We start from the raw sequence: 19,928 nt of genomic DNA on the forward strand, positions 1-19,928 counted from the left end.
AAGCTTTTAGCAGCATGCTGGAAGCAAATAATAATAATAATAATGAGTCCAGAGACAACAGAGCAGAACCAACAGGGAGGGGCCAGGCCCGCAGCCTTCTACAGTGACTCAGCCCTGGGGCCCACGTCGGCTCCAGCTGCTGCTAGAGTTTTCGAGCCCCGGGGGGGAACCACGCAGAATCAAGATGGGCAATCCACAGAGCCCCAGAAACATGAAAGATCAAGTTGGAAAGGATCTCTAGTATAGAAAGCAGTTAAAATGTGAGGCCCCTTGGGTTCAGAACTCAGCCCAGCCACTTACTTGCTGTGTGACCTTGAGCAAGTGGCTTAACCTCTCTGTGCTTCAGTTTCTTTTGCTATAAAATGAGGATACTAGAAGCACATGCCTCCTGGAGGTTTGTGAAGATGGTGTAGTGAGTAGTTAATACAAGCAGGAGCCAACCCCTGCCCCCCCCCCCAAGGGTCACGCTGCCACTGAGCCAGCTGGCAGGACTGAGACCAACCTGCACTGGGCAGGGCAATTAGAAGAAGAGGGCAGGATCAACAGATGGCATGTTGGCGAGGGGCAGGGGCACTGCCTTGCCGGGAGCGCTTCAGAGAATGAGCCGGGAAGCAATTGCCGCCGGTATTTGTCATGGCAATTTCAGCAAAGCGCGGAACGTGTGTCTCCTGAATTTCAACTGGCAAAATTAGTTCTCATCAGAGTCAATTTGAACAGTCAAGGTGGATGGAAAAAGGGCCAGACAAAGGAAACAGAGGGGCTAGGGAGAGCCACCTCGGCCACTGAGAAGCTGGGGGCGAGGGGCTGTTGGTGGAAGTTTTCCGAGCAACACTTCTCTCCGTTTGGAAGGCCGCAAACCCCTGAACTCCAGCTACACCCGCGGAGGTCTCAGGAAATGACAAAGATGCTGTGGTCCCGAGGGCGAACTTACTCACCGCGTCCCCTCTTTCCCAACACTTGCAAGGGCGGGAGCAGCCTGTTCTGGGAAAGTCGCTGAGATGGGGACAGCACCTGCCTCTCCACGTGGACGGAGGAAGCTCTGAGCCCGTTCGTGAGCGGCGTGGGCCATGGGGCACATGGCAGGAGCCAGTGGGGATGGTGGGAAGACGACCCGAATGGGTCTAAGGAGAAAGAACCTCTCCATGAGAAATAGGGTAGAAAGCAGACTAGGGAGTGATGAATAGATGTGTCCTGGGCAGGGATCCTCAGTCGGTGAGGTGGCCCCGGGGGCAGGGGAGGTGTAGGGGCACGGAGGAGTCTAGAGCAGGGATGACACATCGATGGCAAAGGTCAGTCCCAGCAGTGGACAGTGCAGGCGTTTCCTCTCCGCAAACTGCACTGTTCCCCCAAATGCATGGCCCCTGAAAAGCCAGGCCATGCTCATTTGTTACTTTTCAGCTCAGGACAGTCTAGCATCCAGCGCAGGACTGGGCGCATGAATTTACTGCTGTTATTGATATAAATAGCGCCCAATTATTAGCGCCACACATCGCTTCATTTCATCATAGCCCCCGCTCTGTTGGGCAGTTACGCAATCCCCATTTTACAGATGGGGAAACTGAGGCTCAGGAGGATGGTGCGAGAGCTCCGCTATTTGCGCCCAGCCCACTCTCCTCTCCTCTCCACCGGCTCTGTGCTTGGGAGGCCAACCTGCAAGGGCATCCAATTGGGTTTGGTCAATGAGTGGCACCAGCAAGAGACTCAGCAACAGGAGAAGAGTAAAGCTGGGATATTTCTCCCTCCAGTTCCCTGCCAGGACCCCAAGAGTTGGCTGCATCCCTGTCTCCAGAGCCAGTCCTGTCAGGCAGCTTTCTGCACAGCCCTCTTCCCGGTCTAAGGGGGTTAACAGCTCCCCATGTCCCTTTCCCCAAGGGGCTGCACCATCCCCTAAACCCCACGCGAACACCCCTCTAATTAGCCCTCCTCCAGACTCTGCAGTTGAGTTCTGTGTTTCTTGTTGGCACCCGGTTGACATGGAGGGAAGTAAAAAAAGCTGACAAAGTCACAGAGCTTAAACCCGGCTCCTTCTGCGTCCGAAAGCCATGTGGGTCCATCTGAACTGGGGCTTCTCCAAGGTGGACATTCACGCCCGCCACCGCCACAGCCAGGCTGCATCCACAAGCTACCTGCTCCACTGTGTTGCTCTTTAACGCTGCTCACTTCTTACTCAAATAAGCCATTTTTTTTTAAAAGAGAGAATTTAAGTCCCTGCCCCAAATGGCAAACCAGTCTCACTTGCCTGAAACAGAGGGTGACTGAAAAAGAATTACTACGAAAACATAACACTGTTGTTAAAAGTCTTGCTCCCTCTGGCTGGTGGAAGCCTTGTTGCCCCCGACCTACAGGGTTTGTTTTGTGTGTGTTTTTGGGAAAGAGATTAGCAAGTGGCAGAGGGTGTGAAGGAAATGACAGCATCAGCCGAGGCTTTCTCCTTGGCACAGCTACGAGGGCGGGACCAGCGAGAAGTGGGACAAGGCCCTCCCTCTCTGTGAGTCCGTCATTTACTGCCAGTGGGCAGCCCCACCTAAAGAGGACCATTGCCCTGGGCCCACGCTGTCCAGCAGAACTTTCTGCAACGGTGGGAATGCCCTGTCTACACCTGCGCTGTCCAACACAGGAGCCACCGGCCACGGGTGCCTGCTGGGCCCCTGACACGTGGCTGATGTGACTGAAGAACTACATTCTGTTTAATTCAGTTCAGTAAAAGCTGGGCCACTTTGCTTAGTTTTAACGTGAACGTCAGTCATCGCCAACCGCCATGTACTGAACAGCACAGCCCTAGACCGTAAGGCCTATGAGGGCGAGAACCTACCTGTTCATTCTCTGAATTTCTGGAACAACACAGTGCCTGACCCCCCAGGAGCATTCAATTAACGTGTGCTGCACCGATGAATGAATCAGGGAATGAATGACTGACTGAATGAATGATACTGCTTCCTGCAAAAAGACACTGCTCTCTCTGCAACTCCGACTGTCCCGGGAACCACTAACTCTTCCCCATCAGGGTTGCCTTTGCCCCGCACCAGGCCCCTCAGTCAGCGCCGGGCCTAGGAATTTACCGCCCAGCGATGCCTCTTCCCTCCAAGCTGAGCCCCAGCCCCCTTCTCTGCTGCCCAGCGAACAAAGAAGTCTCTGTGATGCCGTTGCCTTCCCAGTCCTCCACCTCTCTCCCTCCTCCCCCATCTGGGACCGTAGGTGCCGAGCGACAATTAGCAACTTATCACTTGCTTCTGTGGAACCAGGCACCTGGCCTTGGGTTATTGTGTAACCTGAATATCCACTTGACAAAAACCTGCGCTGGAGCCGCGAACACCAGCTCTCAATGCGGATGCCACCCACCCTCTGGCCGCACAGGCCTCCGTCTGCACCCTGAGCCCCTGCACGCCCCCGCCCCGCCCAGAGCCATGCCAGGGCCACCTGTGATGGACGGCTTCCTCTGGGGCGGCATTAGGGAGAGGGGAGGAAGAGATGGCGCTGGGGAGAGAATGGAGGCGCCAAGGATTGGTGACAAACAACCCCAGCGGAGGAACGCAAGTGCCTCTGCAGAAAGAGAAACAAAAGGGCAAAGGGAACAGCTTGGCAAAGGAACAAAAAAACCCAGTGGCTCAGCTGCTTCTCTCCCTGGCGACTCCCAAGCTGCTCCTATGATTTATGAGCTGGGGGGTCACTCCCCGCTGGAGTTCCGCCAAGATCCCCACCCAAGTCTGGGAAACATTGATGCTCCCTGGTGCAAGGCTCTTAGGGTGGTGGGTGTGCCCAACTGAGCCCAGGGATGGGCCCCAGGACCTCCAGGGAGAAGGCCGGTCCCCCACATCATGCTCAGGGCGTGTGCCAAGAGAAGAGTCACTCACTCCTCTCTCCAGCCTCAGTTTTCTCAGCTTTCAAATGGGGGGAAAGAGATAGAGCAGATACTCTCTCAGTTCCCTTCTGGCCCTGATGCTGTGATTTCAAGGCTTTGGACTGGTTTCATGCTCCACGTGGGAAACCTACAACTCACGCCCTCCTCCTGGGCACTGGGACTTGTAAACACTTCTCCTTCACACCTGGGGCCTCTGCCACATGCTGGGGAGCCGACCTTCATTGTAGCAGCAGCAGCCACTTTTCCATACCTAGTAGGCAGCCTGCGTGCAAACCCCTCGGACCACATGGCTCACTCTCCCTGCAGCCCCCACCCACCAGGCCACCAGAACAGCCGCACGTCCAGTGAGAGAAATCAGGGCTGAAAGCAACAAAGAGGTTATCTGAGTTCACATGCTGGACAAGGGGTGGAGATGGGATCTGAACCCTGGTCAGACTCCAGAGCCCATGTCCACTGGAGATCTAGAAGCTTCTCCCCAGGAGGCCCCCTCCTCCCATCACTTTTGGTTCAGACCCGAGGTACATATTCCACCTGCAGCAGGCCCATTCCAGGCCATGTAAGCTTGGTGGGGCCTGGGCCAGGACCTGGTTTTCCCTCCTTACCAGGTGTGGACACTGGGAGAGGTGGGCAGTCTCCAAATGATGCCTTTTCTTCCTTGATGCCACTGTTTCTTTGGGAACCCCAGAGCAATCATTTATAACCCAGCGGAGGTTCCAAAGAGTTTCCAGCTTCAGGTGGCCCAGAAAAGCCAAATTAATCTTCCTAGAGCCCTGCTCTGGGAATGTCACTCCTCTCTCTTCAACTGCTCCCTGTAGCCCTGGGCTCAAATCCAGACTCCGTGCCCTGGCACGTGGGCCTCTGCCAACAATGCCAGCCTCATTCCCAGCTCCTCATGAACACCTTATGCTCAGGTGAGGACAGGTGCCTCACTGCCTCCCAAGCCTCACCCAGGCAGCTTTCTGGTCCCCTCCTCCAGGCCTCTGTGCATGCTGTTCCCCCACCTGCGACTCTCTCCTTACTTGTCAAGATCATTTCAATCCCTCAGAGCCTTCTTGATATCCCTGTATTGGCCATTTATGATACATGATCTTTTATTGTTCTCAAATGAGTCTGTCTGTGTGGGGTGGCCAACAACCGGAAACTCCCTGAGGGAGGTCTCTGCTGGTCCAGAACAAGGCTAGCCAGCTGCTCCATTAATGAAAGTGACTGGTTCCCTGACTTGGCTACAACATCAGCTCCCAGGAGATGGAGAGGAAGTGGGAGCCGGCTCAGCCTTTCAGAGAGACTGCACGGTTAGCTGACTCCATTCTGGGGGTCGGGAGGAAGGGAGGGACTGATGACTAAGGGACAGTTACATGCCAGGTGCTTTCACATTGCATCTCACCACACCCTCTATCTTCAAAAGACAAAGAAACCATGACATGGAGAGGTAATGACTTGCCCAAGTACATTCTGCCGGGAAGTGGCCATGCTAGGATTTGAACCGAGTTCAGATGGAAACCACAGTGCATTAACACCAGGGGCAGAGACAGTGATTGAAGAAGGATGGTTGTGCCCAGTGGTGTGCTGGTAAATGTTTAATAACCAGCTCTGGGGTGGGAGGAGTCCTGATCCGTGGTGTTTGCTGATTTCCATGGTGTAAATACTCCCGCCCTGGTCAGTTTCAAGCTACCTAACAGGATCAACTCAGAGTAGGGAAGAGATGTGCCAATCACTGCCTGGGTGTGAATCCAGCTCTGTCCCTCAACAGGGGGGCCTTAGGCAACTCACCCAAGCTCTCTAAGCTTCACCTGCCTTCTGGAAAGCAGGGAGAATATTATCTCCCAAGTGGGAATTTCTGGGAGGATTTTTTATAATATCGTGTGGCTCAGGGCCTGGCACATAGTAGACGTTGGGTGCATGTCTTTTCCTTCTCTCCCTCTCTTCCTTCCTTTCTTCCCCATACCCTGCCCCTATCACTAATCAAGGACAGTTCCTTCCCCCACCAAGGAGAACTCAGAAGGAAGAGGAAGCCCTTTGGTGTTCCCACCACCTTGTATAGCTGCCTCATCCCCCAGATGCCAGCTGTGATGCCAATGTGAGTAATGGTGGGCAGAGCTGGGCATGAACACCTTCTCACACTGGGAAGGACTTCCAGAGGTGACTGAGCAGGGCCATGAAACAGGCCCAGGCTGAGAGTCTGGACCAAATCTCAGGCTAAGGGAGATCTCATTCATTCATTCATTCATTCATTCATTCATTCATTTAATAAACACATCTTGAAGATCCGCTCAGACCCAGAACCCACGCCAGGGCCGGGGTGCCTTAAGCCTTTTCATAACTTTTCTGTAGAAAGCCATGTAGCCAGCCCTCTTCTAAACCAGGACGCACATGTCTAAAGGCCAAAGGTGGTTTATTCATTCAAACAACCAGCCTCTACTGAGCACCCATCATGTGTTTCATGGGGAAGATTCGATAGCCGACCGGGAGAGCATCCCTGTCTTTAGGGAGCTTCTAGTCTACTAAGGTGGGGTTGGGAGGTTCACGGTGATACTGGCTCCACCCCTGAATTTCACTGGGAGAAACAACTTGGGTCTTGCACTGCACTGGGTGGGGGGTGGGGGACAGCAATGCCTCAGGCCTCTGGGAAAGGCAGGGAGCAGGTAATGGGACCGGTCACCACCAGCCAGAGGGCCATGAATCATCCTCCAGGAGTTACCTACAGTGGCTAACCGGCAATTCTAAGGCTCATCACACCTAGAGAGGGTGCCGAGTGGGGTGCCTCTCTTGCAAGTAGTGGAAATCACTCTGGACAATTCAAGTCAAAAAAGGAACTGGTGGAACAGGACAAGCTGAAGCCCTTGGCCTTGGGAGGACACATGCCACTTGAGCTGGAGCAGCTCTGGCATAATTGTGAATAATGCTGGTGACCCTCATCAGAGCTAAAAGCTCGGCATGTAATGATTTGTTCAATCCTGTTAGCACCCTGGGAGGTAGGTCCCATCATTATTTCTCGGGAAACCAGCACTTGGGGGCCTTCAGGGGCAAGGGGGACTCTCCAGTGATTCTGTCTTCCTGACACTCTACTTCATATTCAGATTCCAGGGAGAGTGTGTCTGATGGGCTCATCTTGAGGTGTGTTACCTGACTGTGTCACCTACAAAGGTGGTGTGCAATTGGGGGTGGCAGTTGCAAATTTCCCAAAGCAAATCTGGTGTGTTGCCAGGAGATGTAGGAATGGCTGGGGGCCAAGCCAAAAACCAGATTCTTTTCCTGAGCGTCACAATGTCCATTTCCATTCCTTTGGGCAGCTACTCTGTACACCTCCAGCTCCGTACACACTGTATTTATTTGCTCCATCCATGGAATTGTGGGCAGTAGGACTTGGTGATCATGGGCCCCTGCGGCTACTGGACCCACCGAATGTGTAAAGTGAATTCCAGGAAATCATCTCTCTGGTTCATTCCCAAGAACCTCATCCTGGAGACAGATCCCTTTTAGGAAGTGATGTCATGTGTTTCACCGCCACCACCATCTATCACTCAAAACGGAAGGCTCTGCATCCTCTTGCAAATGGTAGAGGCTGCTTCATTCCCCCTTGCAAATGATGAAAAATCACTAGTTTCTCCTCTCCTCCAGGAGCAGCAGTGTCTCCGGATTGCTTCAGACCTGGGTCTGAAACTCCCAGTTCTTCCACTTAAAAAAAGATCCAGAGCCTCATTCATTACTTATGAAAGAAAAGAGAAGAAAGGGAGAGAGAGAGAAAGATCCTGGGCTTCTCGTCCTCACTTGCAAAACGTAGCTCCTAATGCTGCCTCATGGATGGTTGAGGGCCTTTGATGCCTAACGAGCTCTCACAGGTGCACCGTGAAGGGCGGCCGTCGGCAGGCTCACCCCTCCCTCCCAGCCCCCTCTGCGCTCGAGGGAGGCAGCCTTGAGTCGGGCTGGGCCCACCGGACATGGTCCTGCCTCTGGCTCTTTGCTCACACACGTTTCTCTCCCTGTATTAATGCCCTCTTTTTACTTCAAGGTCTAAATTTCTCCCTCCTCTCTGAAGCATCCCCTTAACACCCCAAGTAATCACTCTTCCCCCAAGAACGTCCTATAGGAGACATCAGTTCACTTGGTATCTAAGCAGGTATCAACCGATTTCCACCTGGGCTGTCACTGATCTTTCCAGGACCATGCCCAAGCTGTCACCCCCCTGGGCTAAGGATCCTGGCCTTAGGTCTTTCTCTTCTCAGATGCGTCCTACCCACAGCAGATGCCCATTCATTCTCCTGATGGTGACGAGGGCTTTCAGGGACACCCGCTCTCCATCTGTGCAGACGAACACGCTGGATAATTCTATCTCAACGAGGATTGGGGAAGGACTGAAATGTCCAGACAGGGGATTGGATACACCGCAACTGCCCACGTGGCTGGAGCCGAGGAAGGCACTGAGGGCCACTCTCAGCAGGGGACAGCAGAGCACAGAGGGAAAGGATCAGACGGCCCTATGTCTAAATCTTTGCTCACCACTTACTGGCTGGGTGGCCTTGGAGAAGTCACTTAGCCTCTCTGAGCCTCAGTTTCTTCATCTGCAAAATGAGGCTAATTTTACCTCTCAGCGTGGTTGACAAGAACAAAAAGCACATGGCACAATGCCTGACATATAGTGAGCGCTCAGTGAGGATGGAAGATATAGCCCCCTCCTCCCTATAAGACTTAACTTTCCACTAGGCCTTAAGCACCATAAAGGCAGGGACCCTCCCACCATGGTCAGGGCTGTTTCCAATGCTTAGCACAACGCCTCACACACAATCAGTATACAATATTCATTGGGTGCATGAATAAATGAATTTCAAGGGGACTGAGGATGTAGCAGAGGTGGGCAGGGTGGCAAGCCAGGCTAGACACCTACATGGATCCCAGGCAACCCAGTTAACAGAACTAACCAGCCTCCTCTTTGTTCAGCTCTTTGTCTGGCCTCTGCCTTTGAAGTCACAGGCTGCTTACCCAGGAACCTGAGCAAGTCGCTTAGACTCCTCCACCTCCACCCCCCACCACCCCGCCCCTGAACTGCAGTATAGGTTAAGTGTACATGAGACAGATGCTCTGAAAAGCCGGGTAGCCAGGCCAATCTAAGGCATCACTGGCACCTTATGTGCTCCTGCCCGCATGCCCTGCCCAAAGAATTCTCTGCAGCCTAAGAGAGGGATCACTGGAAGGAAAGAGGGAGCCTGCGGTGGACCAGGTGGGAGCTGGAAGGAGCCAGTACTCCTGTATCAAAAAAAATCTTAAAACTAAACCTTACTTTCCTAACCTGTGAAAAGAGAAGCTTAAACCCATCTTGCAGCGTGCGTGAGGACCGTGAGGCAGCCAGCACGTGCTGGACACACTGCAGCTGATCCACATAATCATGGCCATTGAAATCACAAAACCCAGCTACGATAAGACAGGAGCAAGCTTCGATTGTTAAAGACTTGTGGAAGGATTGTTAGATGCAGGGTCTCATCACTGCATGGACCAGGGACGCTCTCCTTTTGTGCCTATGATCTTGCCTATAGCATTAGGATTTGGGGGGGGGGGGGTAATCAGTTCCTACTTTAAGAAGATACTCCTGCTAAAAACAACAACAAACAGAACTTTCTGAACCACTAAAGTAAGTGATCTTGGAGGTGGCTTCCAGCTCTGCACTTAAAAAGGAAACCCTAGTTCAACATCTCAGGCAAAACTCCAGTTTGCATCTGGGGTGGGAAGGGAGTGGAGCTTAGGCCTGGAGGTGGGGCCAATCTGGGGGAGCAGGAGAGGAGCAGCCTGCGCCAGGCAGGCCCCTTAACAGAGCTGCCTAGGGCTCAGAAGGAGCCCTGCAGTGCAGAGCCCCGCCCCAAGCCGGGTGTGGGTTGGGGGTAGAGAGGGAGGGTAAATATATATAGTGTTCACACCAGCCATAGCCTACACAGCCCCCGCAGTCTCAGTGTTGCGGCTGCTTCGGCCCAGCCAAGCTAGCCACCCGCACCCAACCCACCTGCTGACCCTTGGTTGTGGAGAGAACTGGCAGGGCCTCTGGCTGGGGCCTTTGGCTCCACCTAACTCAGCCTGACTACTCTTCCTGGAGGATTTCCCAGCGCCAATGAGGCAGGTGGGAGATCCATTCTCCTGCCCCGACTCCCAATGCCGGGTGCCCTCCCCCTCTCCAGGGCCACTGCACAGGCGCGCACGTGCAGGGCTGCCTTCCCAGAAGTGCCAGTTGAAAACGCCATTTAGGCGCTCCTGGGTGACCTGGGAGACCTGAGAAGGGTGGGTTTCTGCTCTGGAGTCAGATACTGAGGAACGGGGAGCCAAGGGTAGGAACTTCCCGCCCAGCCAGTGCTGTGCGCAGAGGACTCCTTTCTCCTTCCAACCCAAAGGCCCACCTCTCCAAAGATGAGCGCCTTTGCCCTGCAACCTAACGGGGCAGAACAGGCCGGGGCGCACCGGCCATGCCCCTCCCCAGTAGGACCTCCATGGCCCCCCACTGAGCAAGCCTGCTTCTGAATGCTTGCTCTAGATTCCACCCCCCCCCCCCCGTCCCCCCGCAGCAGCCCCCGCAGGTGGGCCGGCAGAGACCAACTGCCAGGTGCGCGTCTTAACCGCATACAGGAAGGGCGCCCTCCTGCGGCAAGCCGGCCTCTTGCATCTTTCACGCACCCTGCTTGTACCCCCGCCCCCTCGTGGGCACCGACTCGGAAAGGGGAGGGAGGGGCCCACTCCCCACCCACGCGCAGTCTTGTCTCCCCCTGCGGAGAAGAGACAGCTCCCTCCGGGACCCCCGCCCGCGCCCCAGGCACGGAAAGTTTCGGGTCCGAGATCCGGGTGGGCGCTTTTCCTTCACTCTGAGCGGCGGGAGCTCAGAGGCCACGTCGGCTCCCCAAGCCCAGCTGCGCTCATCCCCGGAGGCCAGGACCCCCCGCCTCCCGCAGCCTGCAGAGGCTGGCAAGGGGGCTCCAGGACGCCGGGTCGGCTTTCGGAAGCTCGGGAGCCCGAAAATCGCGGCTCGCTCGTTCCCGGGAAAGCTCGCAGGGTGGGGTTCTGATGGAGCGGGTTTCGCACCAAAGCCTCTCTCACCGCTAGCGGCCATCCCCTCTCCGGCTGCGTCTCCCTGTTCTGAGGATTCCGGGGAGGGGTGCTCCTCTCCTGCCCCCCTCTCCCAGCCCCTGCTCCCTGCAATGTCCAGGTGAGGGCTCCAGTGCCTTTCAACAATCCCGGTGCCCTCGGTAGCGCTGGCACCCGGACAACCGCCTGTCCCCACCCCTCCTCTCCGTATAACCTTTCCCTCTAGAGGCGTCCGAGGGAGGGAGCCCTCGCCCCAAAGTTGGGGGTAGATCTTGATCCACTTTGAGAAGTCTATTGCTCCAAGGATAAGGGGACCAAGTACAGGGCTGGCCTGCCTTCTGGGTTATGCCATCCTCTCCCCCCTTTTTGCCAGCATGACCACCATTCAGGCTCGAATTCTGCAGCTCCTCCCTTCCGCAGACCCAGCATTCTGCAAGGACCTCGGAGTAGATGCGGGTGGGGTTATTTTAGGGGGTGCCTCTTCCTGGCAGGCACTCTCAGAGCCGGGTTAGGCACCACCCCTTAGGGCAAGGCATAAGGCAGGGGACAGAGTTGACCCCCTCCCCCATCACCCAGCTGGGCTAGGGGGTGAGACCCTACTGGTCACAATGGCTACTTTTTGGCACCCCACGTCCCTTCCCCTCTCCACAGCGGGACTAAGCTGTAATTCTAGACGGGCTGGTTCTGGGCACCCAGGTTTGACACTAGGCTTAGGGAGCATCGAGGACGGGGACCCTACAGTCCCATCGCCTGCGGCTCTTCGCCAGTCCCGCCTCGGTCCTGCTGGGCTGGTAGCCAATGCGTGGGTTCACTGACCGAAAAGGTGCCGGAGTCGCCAGGTTTGACTCCCGGAGCACTGAAGACCCACCAGCCGGTGGCGCCGGGCTGGAGGCACCAAGGGAGCTGCAAACCCCAAACCCTGGAGCTAGGGAACCTGGGATCGCTGCTCTGGGAACCCCTGGGTCCAGCGGGTTCAGCCTCGCTGGGACCCAGTCCATTCGGGACACACACACACTGCTCACACCTCCTCGGCCGGCTCCACCCGTCCATACCTCCCTCTCCCGGCTAGAACCACTCACTCCACCGCACCGCACCACACACACTCTGGTCCCACGAAGCAACACAACCCCAGGCGCCCGCACCTCCACACTCCTGCCCAAGTGTCACATTCTCACCTGCTAGGCACGCATGCTCCCCCCCCCCCCCGAAATAGTCATTGCTGTCACACACCCCTCAAGAGACCCGCACAATTGGGACACGCATGAAACGCCACACCTCACATATTCACCCACCCTTTAACATGCTCACACATACAATGACACAAGCTTACACACTTCACACCCTCGCGGAGAAGCTGGCACCCGCTCACAGCCCCAAGCACTCTCGCTCACACTCACACACACACCTTCTCCGTGTAACTGGCACAGACACTCAAACACCCCTCCAGACACTCGCTCACTCTCACACCATCACACACACTCACATCTCTCAATGCACTCCCGCACACTCTTCACACACAGCTCCTTCCCGGGCACCCTCACACACGGACGCAACAAAGGCACACGCTCTTACACACACACACACACACACACACACACACACACACACCCTGGCTCAGACCCAGAGCGCGCGCTCCACAGGAGACATTCTTCCTCCCTCGCCAAGCCGACCAGTTCCACAGACCTCCCCCCCCCGCCCCCGCCCCCGCGCCACGCCGAGACCGGTGCTCGGACCCCGAGCCCTCCCCGGCGGCCCGGCCCCGCGCGCGTCCCCAGCCCGGGCGCCCGCGCACTCACCGCGCGCCAGGTCCAGGATCGCGGCGAGCAGCAGGCTCACGCAGCCGCGGAGGCGCCGGGCGGCCCGCATGTTGCCCGGGGGCTGGCGGCGTCGGCGGGGCGGTGGCGGAGGCGGCGGGGCGGGCAGGTCCCCTCGCCATGGGCTCAGGCGCGCTCCTGCCTCGGGCCGCCGGCCGAGACGGTAGCGGACCGCGCGGGGCGCCGCGGGGGCGCCCCCATGCCGCCGCGGCCCGGCCGCCCAGGCGCCCGGCTCGGCTGGACTGGGCTCGGGCTCGGGCTCAGCGGGGCGCCGCGACCCCCGCGCTCCGAGCGTCCCCGGGCGCGCAGCTGCCGCCGGCTCCCGGCTCCTCGACTGCGAGCGGCACCCACCACCGCCGGGAGTCGGAGCCGCGGCGGTGCTGGAGTTTGGAGCCAAACCGCGCTCTCTCCGCCTCGCGTCCGCCTCTCCCGGCTGCGCGAGCGCCCCCCTCCCGGCGCCCGGCCGCCCGCCCTCCGTCCCTCCCCCTCTCCCCGCCCCCCGCCCTGCCGCCCTCCCCTCGGCGCGCGCTCGCTCCGCTGTATTATACAGACTTTTCTTTAATCCTTTCTGGGCTGTTTGGTTCCCGTCCGCTAAGCCGATTTATTGCAGGGAAAAGGAGAGCTCCCCCCTCCCGGGCCCCCTCCCCTTCCTCCCTGTCTCCCACCCCTTCCCCTCCCCCAGGCCCCCCTCACTCACAACTCGCTCTCAGCCCTCATCTTCACAGCCGCCTCCCAGCTGACCGAGTCCCCTGCCCTCCAGAAGCCAAGCTCCACCTGATCCTCCACCTAATTCCATCTCTGGGATCCCCCCCTCCCCCCCCCCCCCCCCCCCGCACACACCGCTGGAGGGAGGCCGCCTCCACAGCCTCCAGGAGAGGGACGCCCTCCCTGGTGGAGCAGAGCAGGCAGGGTGTGGCCCAGGGCGCTGGCCTTGCCACCTATGAATGCCCTTAGTGGGAAAGATGAGGGGCACCGGTGTTCTGAAACTTCCCCAATTAGAGACTCCCTCCCCCAGGAACCCAAGGAAATGGGATACGTTTTGTCTTTTCTTCCAAGAATAGCCACGTTCTTGGGTCCAGCCAGGGATGGGTAAGGAACTGGTTGTTTCCTCCTGGCAGAGACCACGTTTTCACTTTTTTGGCAGACCTAACACCTTTCCCACCCCCACCCCAGGCCTGAGGAGTGGGGTCACACATACACACACACCACTGAGCCTCCGGCCTGGCTATGGGCTTTGGGGCCTCCTAGGAGTGGAGATGTACTCTAGCACTTGGGGTGGACTGGGGGTGAGGTTAGATGGGGCAGCTCAGAGCATGTAATGTCACCCCTGGCAGGGACCCAGTAGATGGCAGGCTGAGGCACAGAGAGGCCAGCACAGCCAGGGGCAGGACTGGGCTCCGAATGCAGGTCTTTGGTTCCTGGCCCAGGGTCCTCTGTGTAGCGTTCCATGGAGAGCCCCCAGCTAGGGCACTAGCTGTGCAGAGATGCCCCATTGCAGGGACCTGCTTCCTCCATCTGTCCTCTCCAAGCCTCACTACAGGCTTCCCAAGGCAGCCCTGCGGCAGCTCCGCCACCCCAGTCCCCTCCCAGCCCTAGAGAAGGAGCGATTTGCATTTATGAAGACCTGAAAGCAAACGTTCACCTGACAGGCTTTAGAAGGATCCTCTCAGTAAAATAATAATAATGATCGTAATAAACCCTTATAAATAGGTGTTTGATTACAGTTTGTCCCTATGAGGGTATTTTTTTTTTTTTTTTTGAATCAGACTAATTGGCTGCCAGTCTGATTGGGCTGGTTCTGGCTTGAATGTTGGAGTCTTGGGTCCTTTCCTTTCACTTTGGTTGGCTGTTCTTTGCTCCTTCTCACCCCCCCCCTTCCCAAGTCTCTGAGGGTCAGCTTGACGTCACCCCTCCCCCACACCCTCCTGTTGGGCTGATCCAGCCATGCCACGGGGCACAGTCCCTGATTGTCTCCTCCCTGACCCTCTGGCCCAGGAAAAAGCCAGTAGAACCCAAGTCATCCCAGGAGCCAAGCTCTCTGTGGAAGGGCTCTCCTGGCTGGGGAGCGGGGTCGAGCTGGGGGACCCTCGCGTTGGCAGGCTGGTCCGAGTTTGCAGGTCAATGCCAGGCCTCACAGCGTAGACCTTCCTGCTCTGCGGGCCTTGCTGCCAGTCAGAGTGCATCCGGGCAGGTTGACAGGCGACAGTTCATCGGGTGAGACCTGAACAGGCGCGGTTTCCGGTCTGCACTCACTGCAGCCCAGCCATTAGGGAGGAGAGTTGGGGGTCAGGCGGGGTTCCAGCTTCCCTCTCACCCATGGGCCCATACCAGCTGGGGGGAAAGTCCGCAGAGAGCAGCAGGAAGGGGCTAGAGGCTCGCCTCCATTATGGCAGCTGGAATGACATCCAGCGAGAGGCTCACAAGGAGGAAGGGAGGCCCGAGAGCCAAGGGAGCGTTGCCTCCTGAGGCGAAGGATTGGACTGGGGGGACGTGGTGGGTCCTTCAGCCCCAGGACTTCTGAATCCTCCTCACTCTCTTATAACATCACCCCGCATTATAATTATTGCTCTTCCTAGCCAGCTCCTGGCACGCAGTAGGCCATTAGTAAGTATATGTTGGGTGGATGGATGAGAGGGTGGGTGGCTGAAGGCAGGGCACTTGGTCGTAACCATCGCATCCCTCAGCTCTTAGCCCGAGGCTGCCGCTTGGCAGGTGCTGGCAGGCACCCTGTGGCAGGAACCTTCCCGGGGAACTAGCACCCTCCCCGCGGACCGCGTGTTCAGGGAGAAGACATCCTGTGCAGGTGCGCAGTTGGTTTCCCAAGAACAGCTCAGCAGTAATGCGCGTGTTTATACCGTATGGTAATTGTTCATAGTAATACCGCCAGCTTCGCACACCCTCCCTTGGGGGGCCCCACTCATCCAGCTCCTGTTTTATAAAACACAGCATCAGGGGCTTTTCTTTTGCCCCAGACGCGGGCATATTTGAAGCGCTGAGAGGCCTTGTTAGCAGAGGGCACGGGGTGACTTAGCCGAAAGAAAAGTCACCCAGGGCAGCCACAGGCTTTTAATTTGCTTAACGACCCTTGGCTCCTGTCTCCTAACGGATGGGCCGCCAGCATGGCCTCCACTTTGCAGCCCTGGCGCTCAGATCCATGAGTGTGTGTGTGTGGGGGGGGGCATGTCTCCTCTTTGTGCAGGGGCTGAGCCGGTGCCCTGGGCTTTCCAGGGGCCAGTGGGGCCGGCCCTCTGTCCCCAGCTTCCCTCTGTCCATGGTGCTGAGCTGGGCTCTCCCAACAGAGGGCGCTACAGCACAAAGCAAATCTCTCTTTTCCTGACCCTAGGGAACACCCCCAGAGGTCAAAGAGGTCCTCTGTGACCTCTATAGTCTGTTTCTAGGAGAGGGGAGGGATATGGTATATTATTATGTTCCACAGTCTAGTTTCCAAAGGGATGGGGGAAAGACCCCTGTGAAGTTTGACAATGACACTAAGAGTAGTAAGCATTTATGAAAGTACTTCTCCTTTGCCAGGCACCCGTTGAATCTGCACAATAACATATGATAACATACTATCATTATTCTTATTTTACAGATGAGAAAAATGAGGCACAGAGAGGCTGAGCAACCTGCCCAGTATAACACAGTAATAGAACCAGATTTGTACCACGGAAGAGTCCAGAGCTAGAGCTCTTAAGTGCTCTTCCTGGCCAAGATACACACACTCACATATGACATGTGTGTGTGCCCACACACACAGGCACACAGGCCTTGGAAGCCAGTATTTCGAGGAGAAATGAGATTTAAAAAATCTTTCATAAGCTCAGTGGGATCCACCTCTCTCATTTCATTCAGTCCTCATAAGAGCCCCCTGTGGCAGCTTTATTTATGCTCAATTTACAGATAAGTAAGTTGAGTCTTGGAGAAATGAAAAGAATTGTGTAAAGTGGCCAAGGTAGAGGAATGCTGGATTCTGGGCCTCACTCAGCGATCCACACATGAGAATATTCTCCTTCCCTTTCCACCCCTGCCCCTGCCTCTCCCACTTACACTCATTCACGCAGTCCTCTGGCCCCTTCCTACCTTGCTCTCTGCCTCTCCGTGCTGGGAATTAAACACCCACCAGATAACACACCAGACAGGACCGAGTCTTTTACTGTTTGTTTAAATTAAAAGCAACTGAAACTGACGCCTTAACACCAGTGACCCAAATCGATACGGAGTCAGTCGCTTGGAATTAAGTCCAAACGTGTCCTTAATGGACCTCAGTCCCATCTGGACTCTCCAGCCCCAGCTCCAGCTCATCTTTCCACACAAGGACCCCGCGGGCTTTCCATGGGGAATCCGAGGCTGTGGGTGGCTGAATGGACCTCAGCATCACAGACACAGAGAAAGGAGCTGGACCGTAGGAAGGAGTCAGGGTCAGGAAGCTAAGCCCTGGGACCAGCTTGGCAGAGAGAAGGTCGGCACTGGAGGCCAACATCTCACCAACTGGGTCCCACCAAACATTTGCTTTGCATGTTTGTGATAAACATTCCTTGAAAGAGGGTCCCATGGTTAAGTACACTTGAGAAATGCTCATATTAGGCCATCTCCCCTTGGAGATTCATGGTTCGCATCAATATATTAAAGGCTATGAGAAATTCTGCAGTTTTTTAGTTTTGTTTACTTGAAACCCAAACTTATTTGGCCTCAGAATACTCTTTGCATAAATACCTATTAACATCTCATGAGCAAGAGTTCTGCAGATCACAAGCTGGACTGGAGATGCTGCTTTCGCCCTGGACATGTCTGATCTCTTCCTGGATTACCATAGTAGTAGTAATAATAATAGTAACAACCACCACTGCCAATTATGGCATTTAGTGAGTGTTTACTATGTACCAGGCTCTGTGCTAAGTGCTTTGCTTGTACTAATTCCTTGAATTCCCTTTATAACCCTATAAGGCAGGTTCTGTTTTTAACTTTCCGAAATAGACAAAGAAACTGAGGCACAGAGAGGCAAAGCCCCTTGCTTAAGGCCGCTTTGCCTTTATGTATTTCTGAGACTGAGCAACATGAGGATAAAGACCACAACTGATTTATATTATTTGTGCCCGGCTGGTGGTGAGTGCTCAAGAAAGTGTTTGGATGGATGGGTGGATGGATGGATGGATGGATGGATGGATGGATGGATGGATGGATGGATGGATGGAAAGATAAATAGGTGGATGAATAATTGGATGGATGGATGAATGGATAGATGAATGTGAGAGTTACTGGGTGGATACATGGATGAATGGATGGATGGATGGTGCATGGGTGGAAGGACAGATGGAAAGATGGAAAGAAGGGTGGGTGGATTGATGAATGGGTGATGGTGGGTGGGTGTGTAGACAGATGGATTAGAGAAAAGATGGATGGTGGATGAGCTCATGGATGGAGCAGTGAATGGGTGAATCAAGATTAGAAAACACCAGCAAGATTTCTACTTTTTTCTGTATCATTGAATTTGGTAAGTATAAGAGACCTGAACTAATAGGTATTAGTCATAGTTAGAAAGTGCCAACAGAGGTAGTCAAGCGCAGTGTCTAAAAGTGTGGGCTCTAAAATTGGCCTGTCTAAGCCCAAATCTCAACTCTGACACTCCAGAAAATGACTGTTGGGTGGAGGAAGGAAGGAAGGAAGGAAGGAAGGAAGGAAGGAAGGAAGGAAGGAAGGGAGGGAGGGAGGGAGGGAGGGAGGGAGGGAGGGAGGGGGGAGGGGGGGAAGGAGGGAGGAAGGAAGGACTTGCTGTAAGAACTTGAGAAAATTATTTCGTCTCCCTGCACTTTGATTTCCTCACCTGTAAAATGGGGATGGAGGTAAAAGTACCAACCTTATCAAGTTGTTGCACTGATTAAATAAGGCAATGCTTTAAACGATGTAAGCGCTCAATAAATACTAGCTATGACAAATATTACCTACTAAGGCAGCCATGCAGTGCCGTGATTACCCCACGCTGTGGTTCCATCTTCACACCCTAAGCTGCCTGCACTCTGCAGCGGAGAGGGTAGGCCAAGGCTCCGGGGTCAAGACCTCAAGGGACTCGGCAGAGGGCTGCCGTCACCGTGAACCAGCAAAAAAGGTCAATGCAAATGGGATCTGAAATTCACGTATCCTCTGTGGCATCTTAGGGCACGAATCAGTCTATTCCGGGCTTTGGACTCTTGTCTCCACCATGGTCAAGTCAGACCTGGGATCTTTTGTCAAGCTGCAGTACCGCACACAGACAACAGGTGGCGCCATCTAATATGCGATTTGTTTCATCTTTACAACCTTTCAAGTTTGAGGGCCTACGTTCTGTAAAACGAATCTGCTTCCTGTTGCACTGATTTGTTAAGCTTTAGACGTTCACAAAGAAGCGTGCTGTCACAAAACGTGTATACGGAAGCTCCTGAGTGAGTCACAACTGTGCGATGGGTCCATGATGCTATAGATGAGGGAAGTGAGGCCAACAGCAAGATAGTCAGCTCCCTGGGTTCCCACCGTCTGTGGTGCATTCTGTCTGTGCTACACAGCAACATAGTAGTCTCTTCGGTCGATTCACCTCTGTCTTGTCTCTCCAGGTCTAGGCCCATTTCACCTTGCCCCTTGGCACCTCCGATGCCACCCTAGCTCAGGCCTGGGTTACGTGATTCTGGAGAGGCCAGGAAGCAAAGAAGGAAGGTCCAGCCAGCCAGACTAGTTGTCCAGTTGGGAGTATAAAGGAATTTGTAACTAAAGGGCTCTGGTTCGTTGCAAAAGCCCTATGATGAAACCTGATCATTTCCTCCTCTCTCCACTGGCCTGCTTTCTGTCTTGAGTTTCTAGGTCCCAAAACATTTTAGAAAATTCCAGTTTGATTTATAGTACAGGGAGCCAATTTCATTTCTCTGGGCTTCAGCGTTTCCATTTGTAAGAGGCAAAAGCCTGGGCTAGATCCCTGAGTCCCCTGACAGATGGTGTCACCTGGGCATGAGTCTGCTTCCACCTTCCATCTCTCTATCTCTCCCCTCCTGGATCACCGAGGAAGCAGAAACTTGTACCTGGCACTGAGCTAGGACTGGCTTTCTGGACTGAGACCTGAAGCTTTGATGGATGCCTAAGAGTTAGAGAAGAGCTTTTGGGCTCAGCATGCATGTGTTAGATGCCTTTCCCATGCTTGCCCAGGGAATTGGGAGTATGGTGGTAAGACAGCAAAG

At 55.1% G+C, this 19,928-nt stretch overlaps 1 protein-coding gene across 1 annotated transcript in view; it reads right to left on the minus strand.

Moving 5' to 3' along the window:
* Positions 1–13,150, minus strand: part of IGSF21 (immunoglobin superfamily member 21) — a 197,355-nt gene extending 184,205 nt beyond the window's left edge. The window contains exon 1 of the mRNA XM_081144302.1: positions 12,712–13,150. Coding sequence (XP_081000428.1) covers positions 12,712–12,781 — 70 coding nt within the window. The 5' untranslated portion in view covers positions 12,782–13,150. The remainder of the gene's footprint in view (positions 1–12,711) is intronic.
* Between the last annotated feature and the right edge of the window lie 6,778 nt (positions 13,151–19,928).

Source organism: Miniopterus schreibersii (genome assembly GCF_964146895.1).
Source record: "Miniopterus schreibersii genome assembly, chromosome: 8".
Lineage (NCBI taxonomy): Eukaryota > Metazoa > Chordata > Mammalia > Chiroptera > Miniopteridae > Miniopterus > Miniopterus schreibersii.